This window comes from Heterocephalus glaber, unplaced genomic scaffold (genome assembly GCF_053883595.1).
Source record: "Heterocephalus glaber isolate CG9 unplaced genomic scaffold, H.glaber_assembly_v1.0 deba00001442, whole genome shotgun sequence".
NCBI classification, from domain to species: domain Eukaryota; kingdom Metazoa; phylum Chordata; class Mammalia; order Rodentia; family Bathyergidae; genus Heterocephalus; species Heterocephalus glaber.
In genome coordinates, this window is record NW_028258296.1 from 54,021,234 (window position 1) to 54,043,727 (window position 22,494).

General features: G+C 41.6%; 1 protein-coding gene and 1 pseudogene across 1 annotated transcript; both read left to right on the forward strand.

Annotated features, from left to right (window-relative positions):
• The first annotated feature begins 324 nt into the window (after positions 1-324).
• Reg4 (regenerating family member 4) lies at positions 325-16,171 on the forward strand. The gene is made up of 6 exons (XM_004853849.3): positions 325-428; positions 2,812-2,982; positions 8,167-8,264; positions 9,428-9,565; positions 11,298-11,403; positions 15,584-16,171. Exons 2-6 carry the CDS (start codon positions 2,916-2,918, stop codon positions 15,643-15,645), a joined length of 471 nt encoding a protein of 156 aa, XP_004853906.2. The 5' UTR covers positions 325-428; positions 2,812-2,915; the 3' UTR covers positions 15,646-16,171.
• A 152-nt stretch (positions 16,172-16,323) lies between these two features.
• On the forward strand, positions 16,324-22,280 carry LOC101711061 (RING finger protein 11 pseudogene; annotated as a pseudogene).
• The last annotated feature ends 214 nt before the right edge of the window (positions 22,281-22,494 follow it).

Consider the following 22,494-nt stretch of genomic DNA (forward strand, 5'->3'; position numbering starts at 1 on the left):
AATTGAAGTATCTTTCCAGACAGTAAGAAGTAAAGGCAATCTACAACATAAAAATATAAAAAAAAGAGACAAAAAAAAAAAAAAACAATGAAGCTGAGGGAAAGGAAGATTAGCTGATAGAAGATTACAGCATACTGTTTGTCTCAATAAACTGGGATATAAAAGAAAGATTCTATTTGCACACAGGGAGAGGTTCTTTTCCTGGATTCAAAGCACAACTTGCATCCATTCCTAAGTCATCCCTCACAGGGTTCTTTTTTTTTTTTTTTGTAGATAAGACTTATCATTGGTAATTAACATTATTGCTCCATGGTTTAAACACTGGTTATTGAATCCTGAAGCACAAAGCTATAAGAATTCCAGAGACTGCCTGGGACCACTTGAGACGCCAACGAAGGAGGGGTCCTCAGAGCCTTGGTTCCAACCAGGTAATCCTTCTGCACTTGGGAGCAGAGTTTTCTGTGAACATCTATTCTCCTCTGACAGTTAATACCTGAGCCAGAAATTACAAGTTACAGTTTGAAAGATGTTACTGATGCTTTTTTTTCCTATGTTGTTTGATTTGAATTGCTTATGTTCTTTCTTCCCTTATGGTAAAGAGCTTTGCTTTTGGGTTAAATCATGGATCTGCAGTCTGGTAGCTGTGAAACTCTGGAAAGATGATTTAATCTCAAGAAACATCAACTGTGAGATGTGTAAACGATACCTATAAGGCAGCCTAGTATATGAGGTTTAAACAAGATGAAGTAGGCATCCATTGAATGTTTAAAATAAATTTTGATTAATAAAAAAGATGTTATATCTCCTTTCCCCCATACATGACAGATAATTTATACTTATTTACATTTGAAAGGGTTTCAAGAAATTACAAATACCTCACTAATTTTGGGAGGAAAGTTCAGCAAAGGAGGACAGCTTTCATGCAATGATAAAAAGTAAAAAAGGACAGGGGGTGGAGACATCACAATTTTGCAGCTTTGCCCTCTGCCCCCTCCTTTGTTAATACTGAAAAGTGTTCAGATAGACCCCAGAGTAGATGGTCCAGGAAAATTTCCATTTTGAATATTAAATTGCACCATTTCCCCTAAACTCTTATTATTTGAGAGTTAGACCATGTAATCCTGAGTTTTCAGTCATAAAGTATGGTCAAATAAGAAGTCAATGAATTACTCATTTAAATAATTATTTGGCAAGAAAATTTAGAACCTAATTCAATGCTTACACTAAAATAAATCTCAGATAGATAAAAATAGAAGGGAATATAGGTGAATATTTCACCCTGACGCAACAGGGTCAGTCTTTCTGAAATAAATGCCAAAAATTATAAGGGAGACCATACATATAACGATATAATTTTTGAAAATTTCAGGATGTTAAAAAGTATATTATGAACAAGACAGAAACACAAACTGAGAAATACTATTAATAACATGTACAAGACATAAATTACAAAAGGTCTCATAAATCATTGAAAAATAAGAGAATAGAAAAATATGCAAAGCTGCAAAGTGGAAATTGACAAGAGAAATAAAAAACTCGTCAATATGTTCAACTTCATTAGTAATTCTAAAATACTAACAAAACACTAATGTTTTTCTTTAAAATATCGCAGTTAAAAATAAAAGACAAAATTAGGTGCTCACTGGGCCTTGGAGAAACCAACACTCCTGAGCACTGTTAGAATGTATGATAAACTCGTTCAGAAGGTATTTTAGCAAAGGGCTTCAAGATTACAACATGCAATTTCTGCCTCTCTGCAACTTCGCGTAAGTGAATTTATACTAAAGACAATTAAATTGGCATTAAGAAATGTGAATGCAAGAAAGTTCACTATAGTCTGTTTCTGAGAAACAAAATTAATTTACAAAACAAATGATCTAATTTATACAGTATTGTACACTGAGACGTATGCAGAGAAATGTCTGCAGGCGGTTCATCACATTATCTGTGGGAGATGAGATTTACTTCTTATTTTCTAATTTTGAGTTGGTCTTTTGATAATTCATTTTTTACAGCGAGGAAAAGATACAAAGCTTTTTTTTTTTAAGAAGGAAGACATTTTGCTGGACACTTTATTGGAAAGGGAGAAAAAGGAGAGCTAGCTAGCTACACTGTTTTTTGGTTTTTGTTTTTGTTTTTTTTTGGTACTGGGGTTTGAACTCAGGTCCTTGCGCTTGCACAGCAGTCAGCAAAACCACTGAGCTAAATCTCCAGCCCTAGCTACACTGCTAAATCAGAGCAGGGGGCTTGAGAAAGATGGAGGACCCAGGGACCCTTTGTTCTCAGATGTTACAAAGTTATTTTCTAAAAAAAGTGTTAAAAGTGTGCTGGTGACAATGAAAAAATGACTTCATACTATCTACTTCAAATTTTCTAACCTGTGAAATGTGGCACTTAGGGGATGTATTCACTCTGAATAACACTAAAAAATTTAATGTTAAAACCTTTTGATTTGACTTTCTTAACTTTAGAAAGCCCATCACAACATCATGTGGGAGGGAGCTAACTGTGGAGGCCTTTACTGGCTCTCCTGAAAATAATAGAGGTGCACTGTCTCATAGTTTTAAAATGTATGCCTCCATTCAGACTATTAAAGTGTTGAGCCCACTGTAGTAAGGTTTCTGGTGCTGGTCCAGAAGGCTTTGTGGGTGAGAATAAAATTTCATAAATTAAATTTTGCTAATATTTACATTTAACTTGATATTCTCTTCATTGTAAGATCTGGATGTAGTTTAAAAAATATGCTTTTTCTCCCTATGTAATTTCTTGTCTAAATTCCTGGGTCTTTCTTACTAATATAGATATGTTCAGATTGCAGATCCAGGAGAAATCGGGAGTTTCAAAGACAAAGTTAACAAGGACTCAGCTCCTTGGAGTGGAAGTGCCTGCTGCATTGTCTTCAGGAGAAGAGGAAAATGGCATCCAAAGGCTTTCGGCTACTCCTCCTGCTGAGCTGGGCAGCCAGCTCCGAAGTCCTGGGTGGTAAGTATGTCACTTAGTGGGGATGGAGACCATGGTCGGTGACCACAAAGTCCATGTCACTCAGCCATCCACTTGCCAAAAACCCAAAACAAAACAAAATAAAAACCAACCAAACAACCACACCAACAAAAATCCACTATGCACTGCAGGAAACAGGTACTGGGGATGGGAATGAAAAACAACATGATGCAGTAAAGAGTTCAAAGGCTGTAGAATCAAGCAAAAGCCAACTGCACAGAATTGGAAGCCACGCTTACATAATCAATGACATGTAAGTTGTAAAATTAGTTTTGCAAGTTATTGCAAAGGATAGAGGTACAGTTTAAGCCACCTAACACCTAGCTAACTGTCAATAAATGATAGCTATAATCAGAACATCCCAATTTTAGGCACTATTTTCCTATTTGGGGATACCACGAACTGCAGTTTTCCAGGGACCTACATACAGCCTACCTGGAGAAATGGCTCTGACAAACAGACGAAGCATCAAGTATAAAGCAGCATCCTCGCAAAGTGGAAACCATGTAGAATCTGCTGATGAAGACAGCAGAGGAAGAAAATTGAGTACCCTGAAAAATAAGTATCATGGAATATTCGAAATGAAAGGGAGTGAAATATGTGCTCATCTGGTGTCCTACTTTGTGAGGAAAATGAGGTCCAGACAAAGGCAGAGATTTGCCCAAAGTCACAGGGCAAAACTAAGTGGTGCTCAGACTGGCTCCTTCTCCTGGATGCCCTCCACAGTCCCCTGTGGCCTTGCTGGGGGTTGTACATGGAAGAGACAGGGATCCTTGCTTGAGCATCTGTTCTGTTGAGCACAGAGGCTCCTAAGGGATCCCGGGCTGTTTTTAACTCAGCACTTCTCCCACTGGGAAATGTCCTTGGCCAAGAGGAAGGAAATTCAAGGAGAAGTAGGTTCTTTGGGCATCGTGTTGGCCCCCAGAGATGAAGACTGTGGCTCTTGCCATGGCATGCCCTTGGTGTGTGCTTGTCCTCTGTGGCTTTCTGTCCTCAGCCCCACCTACTTCCAGCCACTGGTTCTCAGCCTTTTGTGGTTGTGCAGGCCTGGGAACTTGCCACCATTTCCAAGTCATGCGAGGCAGTGCAAGACTCTGAGAGGCTGTCCCAAACCCCTCCTTCAGAACGGCCTCCTGTGGCCATTTCTAGGAGGCCAAGTGGTTTCCTGCTCCTCTGGTGATGAGAGGACCTCAGACTTCCCTACAGGGGCTGGGCATTTGCTCCACTGATACCATGGGGAATGAAAAGCCTCTCTCCCACTCTTGAGATTTTACAGACCTCTGGCTTCTCTCCCGAGGAGCAGGAAGAGATGGCACACTCAGCATGAAGCCTTGCATTGCCCTTTGTCAGATCTTCCCCCCAGCTGTAGGAAGACATTCTGTTTATTCTTATATTTTGGGAGATCTCCCACATAACATGACCTAAATGTTCTTTGTGCTATGGCTTAGGGAAAAGTCAATAGAAGTATGGAATTGGCCCCTGGAGCTCTCTGCCCTCAGCCCTTACTTATTTTCAGCTACTGGAAGTACAGTTCTGAAGTATAAGATTTTAGAAGTTAATCTTCTTTCTTGACAAGACTTGGTGCTCAACATTATGACTCTTATTGCCTCTGAAGTGATTTCTTGTTTGGCTTATGGCTGTTCTTCTCCTGGAACAATGCACGCTGTTAATTCAATGGGTGAAGACATTTGAGCAGTATGCTTTCTGGACATCAAAAAACTTCATCAGGCTAATACTTTCAAAGTATTGCACTGGTTATAGTAGTAATCATGATGATTTAATAGCTATCCCTTTAACTGGCTAGTATTTACTATATTTGGTTCTATATTAATCACTATATATGCATGATCCCTGTTAGTCCTCCCAGAGAGCCTATTAAAAGGGTGGATATTATTGATCCCATTGTACAAACAAGAAAACTTCAGCTAAAGAAGGTTAGATAATGTTCCCAAGCTTACACATCTGCCCAGTTGTGGAGAAGAACAGCTATTAGAGTAAGGGAGGCCACATGCAAGGAGCTGAAAGCCTTTGATATTGCATGCATAGTGACGGGCCCTCTAGCACCCTGAGAGGTGGGGCTGGGGTTCTCAGGCTTCGGAGGAAGCATTGGATCCTCCCCCCAGACCCCATCCAATTCCTCATCTGATGACTTCAGCTGGCCACTCATCTTTCACAGGAGGTTTCTCTACCTGCATGATGGGGATATCCATCCTTAACTCTCAGGGAGAGTCTGGTAGTTAAACAAGGAAAGTTTAATAAATCTGGGTGGTCCATCTGGGTTTTTAAAGAAATACCTCAAGCATGATGATGGAGATGACTAAGAACTCCTACTTGGAATCAGTTGGTCTAGGGTCAAATCTTGTCTCCATTACTTCTTTGCAGTGGGGCATGACATGTTCTTTTGCCTCTGTTTCCTCATCTGGAACATGGGATAAACATTGGTACCTACTTCATAGGGGTTTATATGGAAACGATTTGAATATATGCAATCTTCCTGGAACAGTACCCAGCACACAGTCAATGTGTGGAGTAACAGAAAGTGAAGCAGGGCCTTGGCAGAGCAGCTGCTAGTTGCATTTCTAGGAGCTAAAGTGTCTCCACTAGGGGGTGCATAGTCCTATCTGTAAGACCTGGAGCAAGGGAACGGGAAAGGTGAAGAAAGAAGGAAATTGGAAGAAGGAGAGAAAGAGAGCCAGAGAGAGTCACAAGAATGACACAGCAAGAGACAAGGACAAACAAAAGAGACACAGAGTAGAAAGACAGCAAGAGAGAAATTGATACCCAGAGTCAGAAAGGCATGGTGATGAACACACAGAGATCTTCGGAGAGGAAGAGAAGCTCTCAAAGAAACAGACATGGAGAGAAAGAGGAAAGTGTGAGAGGACAGAGAAATCACTGGTTGTTTCCTTTACCTTCGGCCCCTCTGGATTTGAGGTCTTGGGACCTCTGTCCTCACTACCTGGAGACAGGGGGAATGAAGGCTGTGGAGGTGCAGGACCTGTCCTGTGCATTTGCCCAGAAACTGCCGAGTACAGGGGTCCACAGCAGCCTTCAAACTGATCTGCAGTAGGAGCACCAGGTGGGTTGCCAGGGTTCTGTGTCCTTAGACTTAGGGGAGGTTTGGACTCCTCACTACCCATGCTTTCAGAATATTCTCATGAGTATTAAATTAGAAGTCTTCCTTCTTAATGTCTTTCCAGACTGCCTCTTCCTGGAATTTGAGCCCATTTCATTATCTATTCTTTTTGGAATAGTGATCAATGGTCAATCCCCTTAAGAAGATCAGTTTTTACTGTAAGAGTTAAAGATCTCCTTTGTTTTCTTTCCTCCTGTTAAAATAACCCCTACATATGTATATGATCTAAGGTTGGGAGTGTTGTTGGCAACAACATGAATTTTTAAGCCATAGAAATAGATCTAAAAAGCAGCTTTGAGCAAGTGACTCTTTAGCCTGTTTCTTCACTTTCCCAAGTTATTGATAAAAAAATATGGCATGAATAAATTACTTAGCATAGTAAATGACATTAAGTAAAATATCTTCTGTATGGAAGCTGGTATACTGGCAGCAGTAGGAGTAGCAATGGCATAAAAGAAATTTTTTGTTTAACATAAAATTATGTTCACTTTTCTAAAAGTAGCAGGTGAGGCATTTAAATAAGTGCATATCTTTGCTGCGTGACTTCAGTATATCTTAGGTAGCCCTCAAAACCTTTACTTCAACTTCTTAGTTGCGTGATTATCCATCATTGAGAGGTACAATAAACAGTACACGCAGAGGATCTAAATCTGTAATGAGCAACATTTTCTAAGTCAGAGCTGGGACTGTTGCATAGGAGGATGTGGTTAGCTGGGGCTTAAGATCAGATTGAGAAAGTTCTTGGCTGCTAATGAGCAGGGAGCTTATCTGAAAGCAGTAGGGAGTCGTGGGCTATTTAGAGGCAGGGGATGAAATAGAACAGAAGAGGGAAGCAAGTGACTGTAGTGTTCTCTGACAGGGGAGAGGAGAATGCTATTATGATGGCTCCTGTCTGTGGACATCCACTGTGGAGGGAAAGAACCTTGCACCTATCTAAAGTGTCGAGTGTAGCCACACTGTCAGGAAGCTTGGACTGCTAGCTTGGCATCCCCTTCGTCACCCAGCCCCTCTGCACTGCCAGCATCTCTCCTTCCCAGTCTCAGATCCAGCAACATGGCCCATTCACCAGCTGACTAGCAGGAAGAACTAGCCTTGAATCATGGCTTTGCTGCTTCCAGGCCTTTCTTACTCCTATCTACCACAGTTGCCTGACAGGTCTCTTGTACTTGTGGCAAACTTGTGCTTGTCATTTCTGTGCGTTCCTTGCACATTCCTGCCTCCCCTCCCCTGCCCAGCCCATGTCTTTTTCCTAAAATGTCCCTTCTTGCTAGTGATACACAGCTCACCTGTGCTCAGATTCCAGCCAGGTTTCCATTGAATCCTGTTCCACATCTCCCTGCCAAAAGGACTGCTTGCTCCTACTAATGCCTAAAACTACCAGTTTATCCCTCTGGCCACTCTTGGGTTGCCTCAAATTATGATTGTTTGGCCAACACCACTAATGTGGGATTCTGCCAGCTACTAAGCAAGTCTCCTCCAGTTATGCATTCCAGAACTGGAATTCCAGAACCACAGATGGTTCACAGAAAGAGTCAACGCATCTACTATAAGACATTTCTGAGCTAAGACTCCAGTGAACATGTGACCCCCATAATCCCTCCTCTGACAGCTGGACCACTGTGACATTATGGGTCTCATGGAATCACTGTCAGTTGAGAGCCAGTATCCAGTAGCCCAGAAAGCTCTGATTATTTGCTTTTCTCCCAAAACACAGCCACTCTAGTAAAAGGCCCTAGGTCCCTTTGTGGAAAGTTGGGAGAAAGATTAACAGTATAAATTTTTAGCAATGCAGAAAAGGTTCTTTCTTTCTTTTTTTTTTTTTTTTGGTACCAAGGATCGAACTCAGGACCTTGCACTTTTGAGGCAGGCACCGGAACCATTGAGCTAATAAATCCCCGGCCCTGCAAAGTTCTTTCTGAAGGGACACTTCCTCCCCTTCATTCAGAGGTTCTGAATCTATAGCTTGTTCATAGTGTGGACATTGATTGTTTTGCCACTATCACTTGAAATTGTCTTTTGCTAATACTTAGATATCATCATGAGACCCAGCTGTGCTAGTGGATGGTTTTACTCCAAGTCCAATTGCTATGGGTACTTCCGGAAGCTGAGGAGCTGGTCTGATGCTGAGGTAAGGAATTTGAGAGGTTAGCTGCTGTACAGTAAGAGGCCAACCAGAGCCCCAGAACTCATTTGGTTCAGAATCAAGGGTCCTTCCTTGGCACTCTGAGGAGAAACTGCCTAGCTGGTGAAAAGCAGAGAGGAGGGTTGTGTGTCCAACTCATTCAGTCTTGTAAGCACTGATGAAGCAGATACTACACGCCCAAGCCCAGATGACTGTGAGGACATAAGGATGAATAAGCAGTAGCCACTGTCCTACACATGCTGGAGATATATAGATCAAAGGAGGGTGAGGAGATAGGAGCTTACGAAAAGAGCAACTGAATTCCTCCACAAAATTTGCTAGAAAGAGAGTAATGTACAGACAGGTGTGGAGCAGAGGCCGCAGGGCTGCCTCACAGAAAGTGCAGCAGCCAAACAATTGGGAGGTTCATTGCTCCGCAGACCAGTAAATGTATGATACGGCTCCTATTCACTGAGGCTTTGTCTAAGACATACAGTAGCCAGTCCAAGGAAGTGGACAGTCCATGCTGCTGTCTCTGAGCTGTGGTTACCAGATGTGACTGATTAGGGGAGCCGCATGAGAGTGACGACCCAGGGCCAGAATGGTGTCAGAACCCGTGTATAACTTGACAAAGGGAAAACAGAAAGGCAGCAGTGGAGTGCCTAGCATGTGACAGCTACTGAAGATTCAAGAAGTGTGAGAAGAATGCAGATTGTGACATTCAAGTAGAAAATCTCAATGCAGCATGAGCATAAATGACTTTTCCAAGATTATACCAAGAACACCTAGTAGAGAAAACCCAGGGAAGGCTGCCCCACATGCTGCTTTCCTGAGCTGAGGCCCAAGGTCGGGGGAGAGAAGGCTAAGCAAACGGGGTTTCCAAGACTCTGTAATCAGCCCCAGAGAGGGAAAGTGACTTGTTGTCAAGGTCCCCTACAGTAAGGCCAGGACTCCAGGCCCTTCCTCTGACCCTAAACCGCTTGCCCTCACCATGTGCTCACTGTGGCCCTTGGCTCCTCCTGTGGTGACCGGCATCTCCTGAGGGCCTTAGATCCCAGTTTCTAGAGGAGGACCTGGGTGAGCCCATTCTTTTTGGCACACTAGGTTTCAAGGAGAGAGCTGTCTGTTAAGCCTCATGGCATCATTAATGGGACCTCTCCTTTCTGTAGCTTGAGTGTCAATCACATGGAAACGGAACCCATCTGGCTTCTGTCCTGAGTTCAAAGGAAGCTAGCATCATATCAAAGTACATAAATGGCTATCAAAGAAACCAGAACATATGGATTGGCCTGCATGACCCTGAGAAGGTAACCCCAACTTGGCCTGTAAAATGCCCTTTGGCAAGGCCTGGAAAAGACTGCTTTTGGGGAAATGGCTTTCTGGCTTACCTCAGTGGAGAATATAATTTAAATTGCATAGACCTTCTGTTGGATTAATTTTCTCTTAAATCTTAGAACACAGAATTGCCAATTTTCCAGTCTTCCAAAGATAAATTGTGTGTGTGTGTGTGTGTGTGTGTGTGTGCGCGCGTGCGTGAGTGTGCGCAGGGCCCTGTTAAGAGATTAATTAAATTTCTATTAGGTCTTGAGTTATAGTTGAAAACTGTCAGCTAACCTTTTTCTTAATGCTGTTATTCTTTTCATTATCCTTAATTTTTTGCCCACTGGGATCTCACTGTATTTTCCATCACTACCTCATTGTTAGGAGTGGCTGGTTGCTGAGGTCTGCAGTTTCCAGATTCGTTGTGGGGTTTCTAGACTTAACACAGAGAAGACAGGAGAGGCGCCCAGACTTCCCGTGCCTCGTTAGCATAGCTGAAGACACCACAGATTCACATACTCTCCGTCATAAATCATAGCGTTTAGTGTTTACCTGTAAATATCTTCATATTTTTTGTCTTCTTGAAAATCATAGAAAAGTTAGCAGTCTTCCACCATCATTGTTACAAATATTTTATACAGTTACTTAGCTTTTAATAGTATTTATTTAACCATCAGATATTTTACATTTTTGTGTACTGACATTAGAATTAATCAGAACTCTCATTCAGAGATAGGAGAAATATTCACATCTATTTCTATAAGACATTTTTGTCATTTAATTTTTATATTCTTGACTAAGAAAAATAAGTGGCATATAAGCATTCTAAAAATTGTACAGTACCTCTATGATCAAAGAAATGCAAATTAAAACAATGATATAATTTAACTTATCAGATTATGAAACTGTTACTTTGTCTTAAGGAGTAATATTTTTAAGGAATGGAAAAATTGTCTTGTGGCAATTGGTGAGGATATAAAATCCTACAGTTGAATTGCTTTTGGAAAGTCCTTTGACAATGCACATTAGTAACCTCATACCTTTTAATCCATTCGTTCTACTTCTGGAATTCTATCATAAGGAAATAATTTTAAGTATCCAAACAGACTTTTGAACAAAATTGTTCATAGTAGTATTTTTATAATAATTGTAAATTAGAAACTTTATACCTCACAATCAATAGATTGAAATCATCATAAAATCTTACCATTGAAAGAAGGTTTACAAAACAAGGTACAAAATTGAGTAAGCATTTTAGTGATCACACACTTTTTAGTACATTAAAAGGTACCTATTCGTAAAAGGTTCATACTAAGCCAGGCGTGGAAGTGCAGGCCTGTAATCCCATCACTCTGGGAGGCTGGAGCAGGAACATTGTGAGTTTGAGCCCAGCCTGAGCAATTTAGCAACTTAGCAAGACCGTATCTCAAAAGAATGAGTGGGGCCAGGAAAGTAGCTTAGTGGCTGTTGCCCTGGGCTCACTTCCCAGTACCACTCCCCCCCGCAAATTTATACCAGAAGTAGATAAGCTAAAATGTGCATGATTTTTCTGCTTAGTCATTGCATGGAGTGTCCTTTCTGATTTTTGTTCTTTATTACATTGCTGCCTCTTCTCCATTTTTACAATGAGAAGTCCACTTTGAGGAGCTGAGGGAGTGTCGTGGCTGTGGGAGGTGAGCCAACTGACCTGCACAGTTCTCTCGTCTCCTGTCATTGTAGAAGCAGCAGTGGCAGTGGTTGGATGGGGCCAAATACCTGTTCAGATCCTGGAGTGGCAGGTCCTCTGGCAAGAACGAGTCCTGTGGGGAGATGAGCTACAAGGAAAGTAAGTTCTCATGCACCCCTTTCCCTCTCCCCAAATCTCAGCTCCTTCCTTTGAGCTATTAAGAGAAAACTAGACATCTTTGCCCTCCTTCCCCCACTTTGCTTTTTGTACCAGCAACTCTGTCCTTCTACAGGACAATGACCTTCTCACAGACAACGTTTCCCAAGCGTCAGTGGTCTGTGACCACTTAGGCATCTTTACTCTAATAATGTACTAGCTGTTCCATTACTCCTCTATATCTTCTATAAATCCACTCACTTTTTCTTAAATCTATTTATGTTAAAATCATGCTGTCTACTATGAAGGGACATGTGTCCCATTTGGGAACACTCAGGTCGGAAAGGGTAAATATGTGTAGTGAGTCAGATGAATCCTCTGGACTTTGAAATTAAAGTTCCGCATGAGCCCAGGAAACCCAAGGTGTGGCCTGGGTTCTTCCCTCCTGTTTGTTTCTCTGAGTCCTGTCCCCAAAATGCAGTGGTCAGAGCCTCACGCGCAGTCTACATGCAGTCCGTCACCCGGCCCCTTCTTTCCCTTGTTTGCTTTCATTTTTTTTTTTTTTTGCTCTTTATTAAGAGAATAGATTTTGGGATTATGAAATGAATTATTTTTTAGTGGGAGAATTATCCTATACCTTGTGGGAAGTTTAGCAGCATCCCTGATCTCTACTCAGTAGATTTCAGTATCACTCCCATCCCTGGATGTAGCAACTAAAAATATCTCCAGATATTGCCAATGCCAGATTTACCAGCCATTGAGAAGCACAGTTAATAAGTGAGTAGAAGATTTTATTTGTAAAACAAGAACACAGACTGTTAAGATGAAGAGATACTTGATGTACATTGGAGGCTATCCAGTGAGTGTGACAGGCCATCATGGTGACACTGGATTTGTCTGCTAGCCAAGAGGTGTCTAGCACGGGCACTAAGCCAAGGACTCAGGAACTGGGTCCAGGGTAGAAAGGGACCAGCTACTCCAGCTTTCTATTGTCTGAGGAATGGAGCTTGTAAGAAGAAAAGGGGAGAGGGGAAACTTTCTAACAGCAAAGGGAGATGGGTGGACAGGAGGTGCCACACTGAAGAAGACTTTCAAGACAGAGAGCTGAAAGGATTTTCGCAGACCAGCAGAGACTGCACTGCTGTTGGGAAAGTCAGGAGTCAATTTGGCTGAAAGGAACACAGCCTGGACCCATAGATAGAAACTGGCAAAATGTGTGTCTACCTAGGTTAAGGAAAAGATTGTGAACAGTTAGTACCAAACACATAATGGGCTGCCCCAGAAAGCAGTCAGAAACCCATCACTAGACTAACCCTGCAAAGGTAGACTTTGTAGCTGTAGTTTTGTTTGTTTTTGTTTTTTGCAGTCCTGAGGATTAAATGAACCTAGGACCTTTGTACTGAGCTATATCCCCAGGCATTTAAATGTTTTTTTAAGGCCAGCCTGACTACCTAGCAACACCCTATCTCCAAAACCCAAAAATAAATGAAATAAAATAAAATAAATAAAAATTTTGTTTTTATTTTTGAGGCATGGTCTCTGTGAGCTGCTAAACTGTCCCACTTGGGCTTGGACTTTGGATCCTCCTGCCTCAGCCTTCCAGAGAGCTGGGATTACAGGTGTGCACCGCCATGCCAGGCTGACATTGTAGTTTTTATTGTGGTTGAAGCATTGAAAATATTAAAAGACTAAATGACACAACAAGACTAACTGAGGAACATTTTAAAAATACAAATTCCAGGGATTCACTTCAGACCTACAGTCTGAGACTAGCCTGGCAAAAAGCAGATTAGCTTTTAGGAAGAAGCAGCCTGGATGCTTCCCAAAGTCCTTCCCATCCCAATGATTCCAGGGTTTCCACTGGACAAAGTTCTCAGACAAGAATCTTTTCCCTTCAGTCTGTGGTCAGATCAGTACAGTGCTATGGTGAAGTCGCTTGTGTTGTATTGATGGGAACCAGATGCCTGATGGGTGCTTGAGAGCCCAACTCTTTTCCCAGTTTTGCTCACCAGCTCACAGATATTAGAATGTGGGGTCTCAAGGCAGAAAACCACCAGGAAGGGAAGTGAGGATTAGAGACAAACTGGAGGAGGGTAGAATTTCATGGCACCTCAGCCCCGGCCCCGTCAGTGTTATTATGTATTTGTAGAATGGATTCCTTCTCCGGACTTGCAGGGAGGACCTGGGGATGATTTTTCCCAAAGTCCACAGCTGAGCTCTAACAAAGTTTCTGCTCAATTTTTTTCTCTAAAATTCAAAAGGTCTAATATTTCTGCCAAATATACAATCCCACATGTACTCTTCTCTCTGCCACTGGGCATGTTCACCTTTAATTCTTTTTTTTTTTTTTTTTTTTTTGGTACCAGGGATCGAACTCCGGTCCTTGCACTTGTGAGGCAGGCACCAGAACCACTGAGCTAAACCCCTGGCCCCTCCCTTTTAATTCTTATTAAAAAGTATTTTATTCTGTGTGTCCTTCTCCCATTCTCTGGGACTCTGCTTTACATTCCAATGTAACTTTTGGGATTTGCCATGTTTCCTGACTTACCACTGGCTCACTTTGAGACATTTAATAATAACCAGGGTTTGGTAGTTTAAGAAGAAATTTCATGCTCAATCTCGTTTGTGGTAGAATTTCCAGCTTTTCCACTTAACTCAGCAGTGTGACTCTCTGTAGATGTCTTACTTCTCTGTATCTTAGATGCCTCTCTATGAAAAGACAGAAATAACTGTTCCAGTGATCCTCATCCACATGAAGTGCTTCCACCAGTGCTAGAGGGGGTTTGGGGAGGAGAGTGAACATAGATACTGGTCCGTGAGGGTGCCTGGGGCAAGCTGGACTTCTCCTGGGTTGCTATGAGGATGGAACCTTGAAGAACCCACCCAAGAGAAACTCAGGCCAAAGCAGCACCCTAATGAGTGATGAGCCAGAGCAGACTCAACAAGACTCTCTCTCACCAAGGATCCAGACTACAGTGCCAACATTGGGTACATTCTCTTGGCTTTCACACAGTGAAGTGTCCAGCAACCCTGTAGTCTCCAGTTCATTTACACTGTGTGGCTCCATCTCTGGGACCCTTGGATGAGAGCATGGATAGCCCCATCCTCTGCACCTACTGAGAACTAGAAGAGGGTGCATCTCACCTCCTTTTTCCGGAATCTCTCCATACTCACTCAGCATACACTGGCCACAGGGCCAGATCTGTAGGTCAGGGTCCAAGCGAACACCTGATTGGTGAAGGACTCCTCACTCTGCTGCAGACACCCCAGAAAGACAAATAACTCCGAGGAGCTTGGTTTTAGTGAGAGAAATAGTTGGGCCTCTCCTTTAAAAATACTCCAGTCCTTCCAAAGTCCTCCTTTTCCTGACTCAGCCCTTCTTTATAAATAGGTGGCCTGTTGGGACATGATTGACTTCAGCTGATTTTAGGTCTTTGCACTTTGAGCAGGAACTTGTTAGAGCTCAGCTGTGGACTTTAGGAAAGATCATCCTCAGGCCCTCCCTGCAACCTGTTTCCAACACAAGAGACCCCCTCATCTTCAGTAGATTCATGTCAAGCCCTGTCTTCCTCCAAAGCATGCTGGAGTGGAGCTTTTGGAACTTGGCATGATATCCAAATGATTTTTCTTCCTCTTAGTGAAGTTAGAATTTGTGTTATCTGGTTTCTCCAGAGAAACAGAAATAATAGGATGAGGTAAAAGGGGAGGGAATTGATTTTGAGAAATTGGCTCATGCAACTGTGGACTGGCAAGTCTGAAGTCCACAGGGCAGGCCAGCAGGCTGGAAATTCCTGGAAGAGTTGACGTTGCAGTCTTGAGTCCAAAGGCAGACTGGAATCAGAATCTTTTCTGCTTTAGAAGACCACAGACTTTTCCCTTAAGGCCTCCAACTCATTAGATGAGGCCCACCCATATCACAGAAAACAATCTGCTCTACTCAAAGTCTGCTGATATATATACTAACCATATCTTTAAAATACCTTTACAACAGGATCTAGACTGTTAGACAACCAGCAACTGCTAGACATCTAAACCAAAGAACTGGGTATCATAACTAGCCATATGGATACACAACATAACTATCACCTTATCTTATCTAGGATGCCAAGCAAAATACATAGGTAAGTCTGGTAAGTTCAGTATTGAACTGAATGGATTTAAACATCTGTTTATTTTCTTACAGACTTTTTAACTTGGAACAAAAATGACTGCAACAAGAGCCAGCACTTCCTGTGCAAATATTGACCGTAAAGCAAGAATCAAGATTCTGCCAACCCTTGTACCAGCCCCTTTCCTGGTACCAGCTCCTTTGCCATGCTGGCAAAATCCAATCATTATACCAGAAAGTAAACACAGCAGAAGAGAATCCTAAGGCCTCTATTCTCCTGACTTTGATAGGCTTGGAGATTAGCTCTTAGCATTGGTACCCTAGTGGCTTCTAATGTTGTCTTTACCCCACAATTCCTTCTATCATATTATTTCCTCCTGCCATCTCAGCTGTCTCAAGTAAACCAGAAGTGCATGTCCCTACCTGATGAAACAGCTGTGTATTGGCCATAGGAGTAAAGGTTTGAAAGCAGGAAACAGAAACCTCAGAATGAGTTTCTACCCCCTTCCACTCCTGCATCTTATCCCCTCTCTCCATTGCTCACATCCTCCCCATCAGGCACTTGTCAATTCCTCTTTTTGCCATGGGAACATCCACCAATAGAGTCCTTAGTAGGCTGAAATAATCCTAAAATTCTTTTAATAAACAATTATATTCTTGGGAGGTTGCTGTGTTCCAATCCAGAGGCAGAAAGGTGAAACAAGCCTCAGAAATACACTCATCTTTCTCTTCCCAGTTTCAGCTTCCTGCCTTCCCAGCAGTAGCCTTGTTTTGAACAGAGGAGAGAGGGAGGTGACATGCTTGCCAACCTCAGAGAAGGGTTGAGTGAGTGAGGTCTTATATAATTATGAGTATTTCTCCACTTGTGAGGGAGGATGGCAGTCACAGCTGGTGTAGTGTCTGACTTGGGGCTCAGGGAATCATTTCTCCCTGCCACCAAAAACCTTGCTCGTTCTCTGAGATTTGAGATTCCTTATTGTGTGGCTGGCTAATCCACACATGGTGGCTCATGCCTGTAATCTTAGCACTTGGGAGGCTGAGACAGAAGGATCACTGAGAGTTCAAAGCCAGCCTAGACTACACAGTGAGTTCAAGGGCAGTCTGAACTAGACAGTAAGACCTTGTCTCACAACAACAACAACAAACTTATTGTGTGGCTGCTTTAATAATGGGAGGGTTATGATGTCCTCAAACAAATGTGTGTCCTTCAAGGTCATGAAATGCATGGTAAAGAAAGGAGAAACAATAAGGACTTGATGGTTACAGAAAGCATGGCTCCGGCATGATCACATTCACATTTCATAGAGAGAAAAGCTACTCAAGAGGAGAGGCCAGATGGCTGTGCCATGCAGTCAGGCTGAGTGCATGGCCATTTGCTTCCTCCATTGTGTGGCCAACCAGTAAACACACGGAGTCTTCCTCCATAATCTGAGAAGAGTCCCTTGACATCTCAGCACTCTAAGAAAGACTAGCTCTTGAGTGCTGGCTGAAGGAAGGGCTCAGTAAAGGAAGGGAGGAGCAGAACAACTCTTTCAGTTGTGAAAGAGGAAAACCTTAGAAATAATGTATTACATCTCCCCGAGCACTGAAAAGTTAGTCAACACAAAAGATAAATCTCTTAATAATGAGATTTCAGATGAGATGAAAATGAGTGATGAGGCTGGTGAAAATGAGTCATTCTTTTGAAGCCTCAAGTCAGTTTCCACAGAACAGCAACCACCAGCTCCTAAGAGGATTCTGGGCAAGTCTGGGCTGGAACAAGAAATGAATGTATCAGATTCCTGCATAGGGATGATAGATAAACTGAGGGAACCTGAGGGGAGCCACAGAGAATCCTGCTAAGTAAGCGCCAGATTCTACTGTAGTACCTGTAGGAAGTAAAAGTGAAGGAAACGTGAACAACAACAGCCGCCCAAAATAGCAGTTCTCAATTTTTGTGACTAAGAAACATGAGAGATGAAAGTCACCATGGCCCACCCTCCCTTCCAAATTCATTTACATGTCCAAAAGGAAAAAAATACCTCATTATGGTGAAGCAGAGATGAACAAAATGAAAATACAAATAGCTATAGAAAATAGATATACCAAAAACATCCATTACCACCTTAACACAATATTGATGCTGTAATAACAAAACACTTCCTGAAATTGAAAAGGCCAATAATCTGTATGTTTACATGCAGATGGAACTTGGTGACATTCCCAAGCCTGGACAAGTAGTTACTGACCTAATTAGAAAGCTAGGCTAGGGCCAGGGATTTAGCTCAGTGGTTCCAGCACCTGCCTCCAAGCTCAAGGTTCCAAGTTCGATCCCCGGTACCAAAACAACAACACAACAACAACAAAAATAGAAAGCTAGGTTAGGTAGGGGTCCAGCTCACTGGGAGAGTGTTTGACTAATATGTTTGAAGCCCTGGGTTCAATCTGCACCACAGAAAAAGAAAAGAAAGAAACCTAGTGACATCCACAGGTAACTCTAGAACTAATAATTCTTTATGATTCACCAAGTAGTTGTATCGTTTGACAAATCTTTATTGAGTAAAGACCGTGGGCCAAGAACTCACTATAAGGAACCCATCAGTGAACTGGGAATTCATCAGTGAACAAAACAGATAAAATTCTTTGCCATCATAGACCATGTAGTGCATTTCAGCAGGACATGGGAATGGAGGCAGACAAACAATAAACTAAGTTAGAATGCAGTATAAGAAGATGACAAGTACAATAGTGAAAATATAAGGCCAACAAGGGGCTCAAGGAATAGGACTGTGTCAGATGTGTATGCAGTATGTAGGTTGTATTGTTGTTACAGCTAACAACCAGATAATTTCAAACAACAAAAGAAGACGGTTTATTGGTTTATGATACTCCACAATCTATAAGTAGATTTGAGCTTCAGGTATAACTTAACCAAATGGCTCAACAAAGTCAACAAGGTAGGATTTTCTCTCTTCAGTTTTGAGCCATTTTGCTGGGAACTGGTTTCATTATCTGTTTCCTCACTTGCAAGGTGGCCACAGTAGCTACAGCCCTCACCTCTACCCAGAAAGAAGTCCACACCCCTCAAAGAGCCTCTAAATGAAGATGATTGGCCAAGAACAGCCTGACATGAGTTACATGTTCATCACTCAACCAACTACTATGGCCAGGAGGATGGAAGGTGATGATTAACAGCTGATTTATATCACATGTATCCCTTCGAGAGCTTGGGGGTTTACTCATCTTCACCTGAAAGGACACCAATAGGCCACACAGTGCATTGGTAGAAATTTTTTAAAGGTCACCTGTTTTTCCATGAGAACACATAGCTCTATAAGGTCACAGCACCAAAACAGGTTGGATTTTAGCTACTACTTACCTCCTCAGCTGTGTATTCTCATGCTGTACACAAATTACACAGCCCAATTCGGTGATTGTACTGATAGCCATGGGCTCAGGGCAGGACAGGGTGGATATATATCCAGGGGTCCAAAGCCATCCTTTGAGAAATTCTATCCTAAGACCCCACTGCAGCACCTTTGAATTTGGAGTCTGAGCAAACTGGAGAAACACCTAGTGTGAGAAAGAGAACATTCTTTTCGAGATGTGCCAGACTCCAGATGTGGTCTCTAGCGGTTTGTTATGGTGGGAAGAGCAAAGGGCTTAAAATTTAGCCACTCTGGATCTGTCTAACAGCCCCAACTGGCTGTGTCACATTAAGCCTGGTCCCTGAGCCTTCTCTTCCTTTCTCAGGGATTTTGGGATTGAATTAGTTGATATAGGAAGAGTTTAGAGTGTAGCCTGGCATAATTCTTAACAAATGTCATTGTGCTCTATGAAATATTAAGTAAGCAGTCACAATTATCTGCGTGACTGCTATGGCACAAACTCTAATCTAATATCCTCTGCTAAAACATGGGAGAGCAAAACACAGGAGGAATCTTGGACCCCAGAAGGTCCAAGAAGGAGGCTGCTGAGGACATGGGAGGCCATGCAGATACTGAAGAATGAAGGAGGTGTGTACTGCGTGTTAATTCACAAATTCAACAAACATTTCCTTCAGACATAGTATATGTGAAGTCTTTGTAGTCACCGAATTAATAAGAATGAAGGAGAGTAATCTGAATAGTAAGTAAAAAGCCATTTATTTTTAGGTTAAATATGGGTGAAAATCTGTGTGACCTCAGATTAGATTTGTGAAGACAAAAAAGCATGAGCCATAAAAGAAAAAAAATTTGATAAATTTGGCTTCGAAATGTAAAACTTTGCTTTTGAAATAGGCTGTTAAAAATCTAAAAGAGAGAACAGTGCACACATCACACAGTGTCCCCCTGCCTCCCGGAAGATGGGGAACTGCCTCGAATCTCCCACCTCGGATGACACCTCCCTGGTTCCGGGGGCTCGGTCCGACCCGGCTAATTTTGGTGCGGGCGGGCGCGGAGCCGGATCAGGAGCCGCCGCCGCCATATCAGGAATAAGTTCCGGTTCCAGGGTAGCATCCAACACCCAGCCAGACTCGGCTAGCAGCTCAGCTGACCGAAGAGGAACAAATTAGGATAGCTCAAAGAACAGGCCTCACACAGCATCTGCCTAAAGGAGTTTATGACCCTGGAAGAGACGGATCAGAAAAAAAGATCCAGGAGTGTGTGATCTGTATGATGGACTTCGTTTCCGGGGACCCGATTCGATTTCTGCCGTGCGTGCGCATCTGTCACCTGGCCTGTGTAGATGACCGGTTGAAGAGATCCTTCACGTGGCCCTCCTGCATGGAGCCAGTTGACGCAGCACTGCTTTCGTCCTATGAGACTAATTGAGCCAGGGTCTCCTGTCTGACTTCAAGTGAACCATCATTCTTGGTGGTTTTGATCTTTTGTCACTGAGCTCAAAGAGCCAGGGATTAGGAATTAAGATCATGCACAAAAGTTTCCTAAAACTCCCTGGATGGCTGCAGATGTTGAGGAAAGTATGTAATATTTTGGAAACTTGGGGGGAAAGTAGGATGGTATTTTTATGTAAAGCCTTGACCCAGTGTTGAAAAGGGTAATTGTATTTAGAGCTTGTTATTATTGCTCCAGTAGATAGGAATTGTGTAAAGTGTTACACCAGTTGTTTATGTTTAAATTGTGTGTGTTGAAGATTAGGAAAAAGATAGAGGTTACTTTTCCTAAATGAAATAATCTTCTCCCTTCCACGGATTCTTTTCTGAAGTTACTGGCATTTTGGGTCAAGGTTTTATTAAAAGCTACATTTTATAACACTGGCACAAAAACTAGTTTTAAGTGTGTTTGCACAGTTCTTTATTTCCATTGGAAATGGAATTCATTGCCTTAGGTCTTTTAAAATAGTGTATTGTTATCCTTGGGGCTGGCTCTATGCTTGAAAACCAGGTTATTTATAACCTATTATAAGTGCTATATTCTGTTTGCAGTTAGGAAATGCAGAATTCAAAGTGATCTCCTAGCTTGTAAGCAAACTGAGATCCACTAGCCCTTTCTATAAAAATGAGTTCATATGTCAAGAAACCAACTCCAGCAAAGTGGTTTAATAGTATCCTTTTCTATGCGTTTATCTGTTTTGGGTTGTTCATATGATGATGATGATTGGAAGTCAAGGTAAATTTTAAATATTAAGATTTCTGATTTATTGAGCTTGAATTATGCCACCACACTTAGGTGAAAATGAAGGTAGCATCATGATGAAACATAACAAGAAGCAGTTTCTCAATGTAACAGTTTTGATTTATTCTCTTTGCTATGACCTCCTTCCTTGTTGTCTTGACCCACAGCAAAAGGATACTGCATCTTCATTACTGTTGAGCTGGGTTTATTGAAGTTATATAAACACATCTCAGTCTGTGTGTCTTGGAAAGGTATCTATTGAGTCCTGCCAGGTGACTGATAATACTAAGCAGGGAATAAAGGTAAATGTGTTTTATGTCTTGCACACAACTGCAGAATCTGTATAACCACATGACTTCATAGTTGTGATCTCATTTAATTTTTCTTGCAGTTAATGTAAGAATAGTCTAAATCGCTAAGCTTCTGAAGTGTTAGAGGTAGAAATGCTCTAGTAAATATGTAGTAGTAATGTTTGATCCACTTAGCATGTGTTTATTTTTCCTTGTATACTCAATGGTGACGTATTTGTTCAGCTCAGAGATAATACAGCTAAAAATCATTCATTAGCAAAAGGAGAAGCGATCTCCACCTAAAAAACAAACATTTCTTCTTATTTTATATTGAGTTGAATATTTGACTCTTAACGCTTTTCTACATACAAAACAGGTTTCTAGAAGTCTCTTTGTAATTGAATTGTAGGAGAATTTAATATGTCATAAGTACTTATTTGCCATTCAACTGTATTATGTGTACGTTGGTTAATTTCCTTATGAGCCCAATGATGGAATGACTTAAAGATGAATTTGATGAAAGTTGAAAGAAACTGGATTATCAGGCTCTGTTAAATTGTTACATGTATCTTGCTTAAATTTCTGTTCATTAATGTATATCTACCCAATTATATAAAGCAGATTTGGAGGAAACAACTGAATTTGTGCAAATTTTCAATGATACTTTTTTTATTCTTGTGTTTTCTACTTAAACATGGTGTCTATATAAAGTATCATAGTCAGACTTTCTTTTTTTCTAGATTGGCAAGATTGATAAATGAACTTTTAAAAAAATGTTCTTCCATATTCCATTAGCCTTTCTTTAGTACAGGGCTTCTTTCACAGAAGTCTGCTAATTTTGATGGAACCAGTATTGAACAGGATGCTTTTCTGAGTACTTCGTATTCTTTAACTTTGTTTTCCACATACTCTGCTAAGAATCATCGATTTGGCTTTCACTACATTGTTAAATAAAGTTATAATACAGCTGTGAAAAAATATCTAAAAGACTTGCTACAGAATGGGAGAAAATATTTACACAACAAGGATCTGATAAATGCTTTTGGTCAATGAAAGAAAAAATTTTAAATCTATATTTATTTACAAAATTTGTGTTGTT

Coding starts and splice junctions, on each gene's coding strand:
- Reg4 (XM_004853849.3), top strand. CDS start 2,916: ATGGCATCCAAAGGCTTTCGGCTACTCCTCCTGCTGAGCTGGGCAGCC. Junction 2,983..8,166: donor CAGCTCCGAAGTCCTGGGTG/GTAAGTATGTCA, acceptor GCTAATACTTAG/ATATCATCATGAGACCCAGC. Junction 9,566..11,297: donor GCCTGCATGACCCTGAGAAG/GTAACCCCAACT, acceptor CTGTCATTGTAG/AAGCAGCAGTGGCAGTGGTT.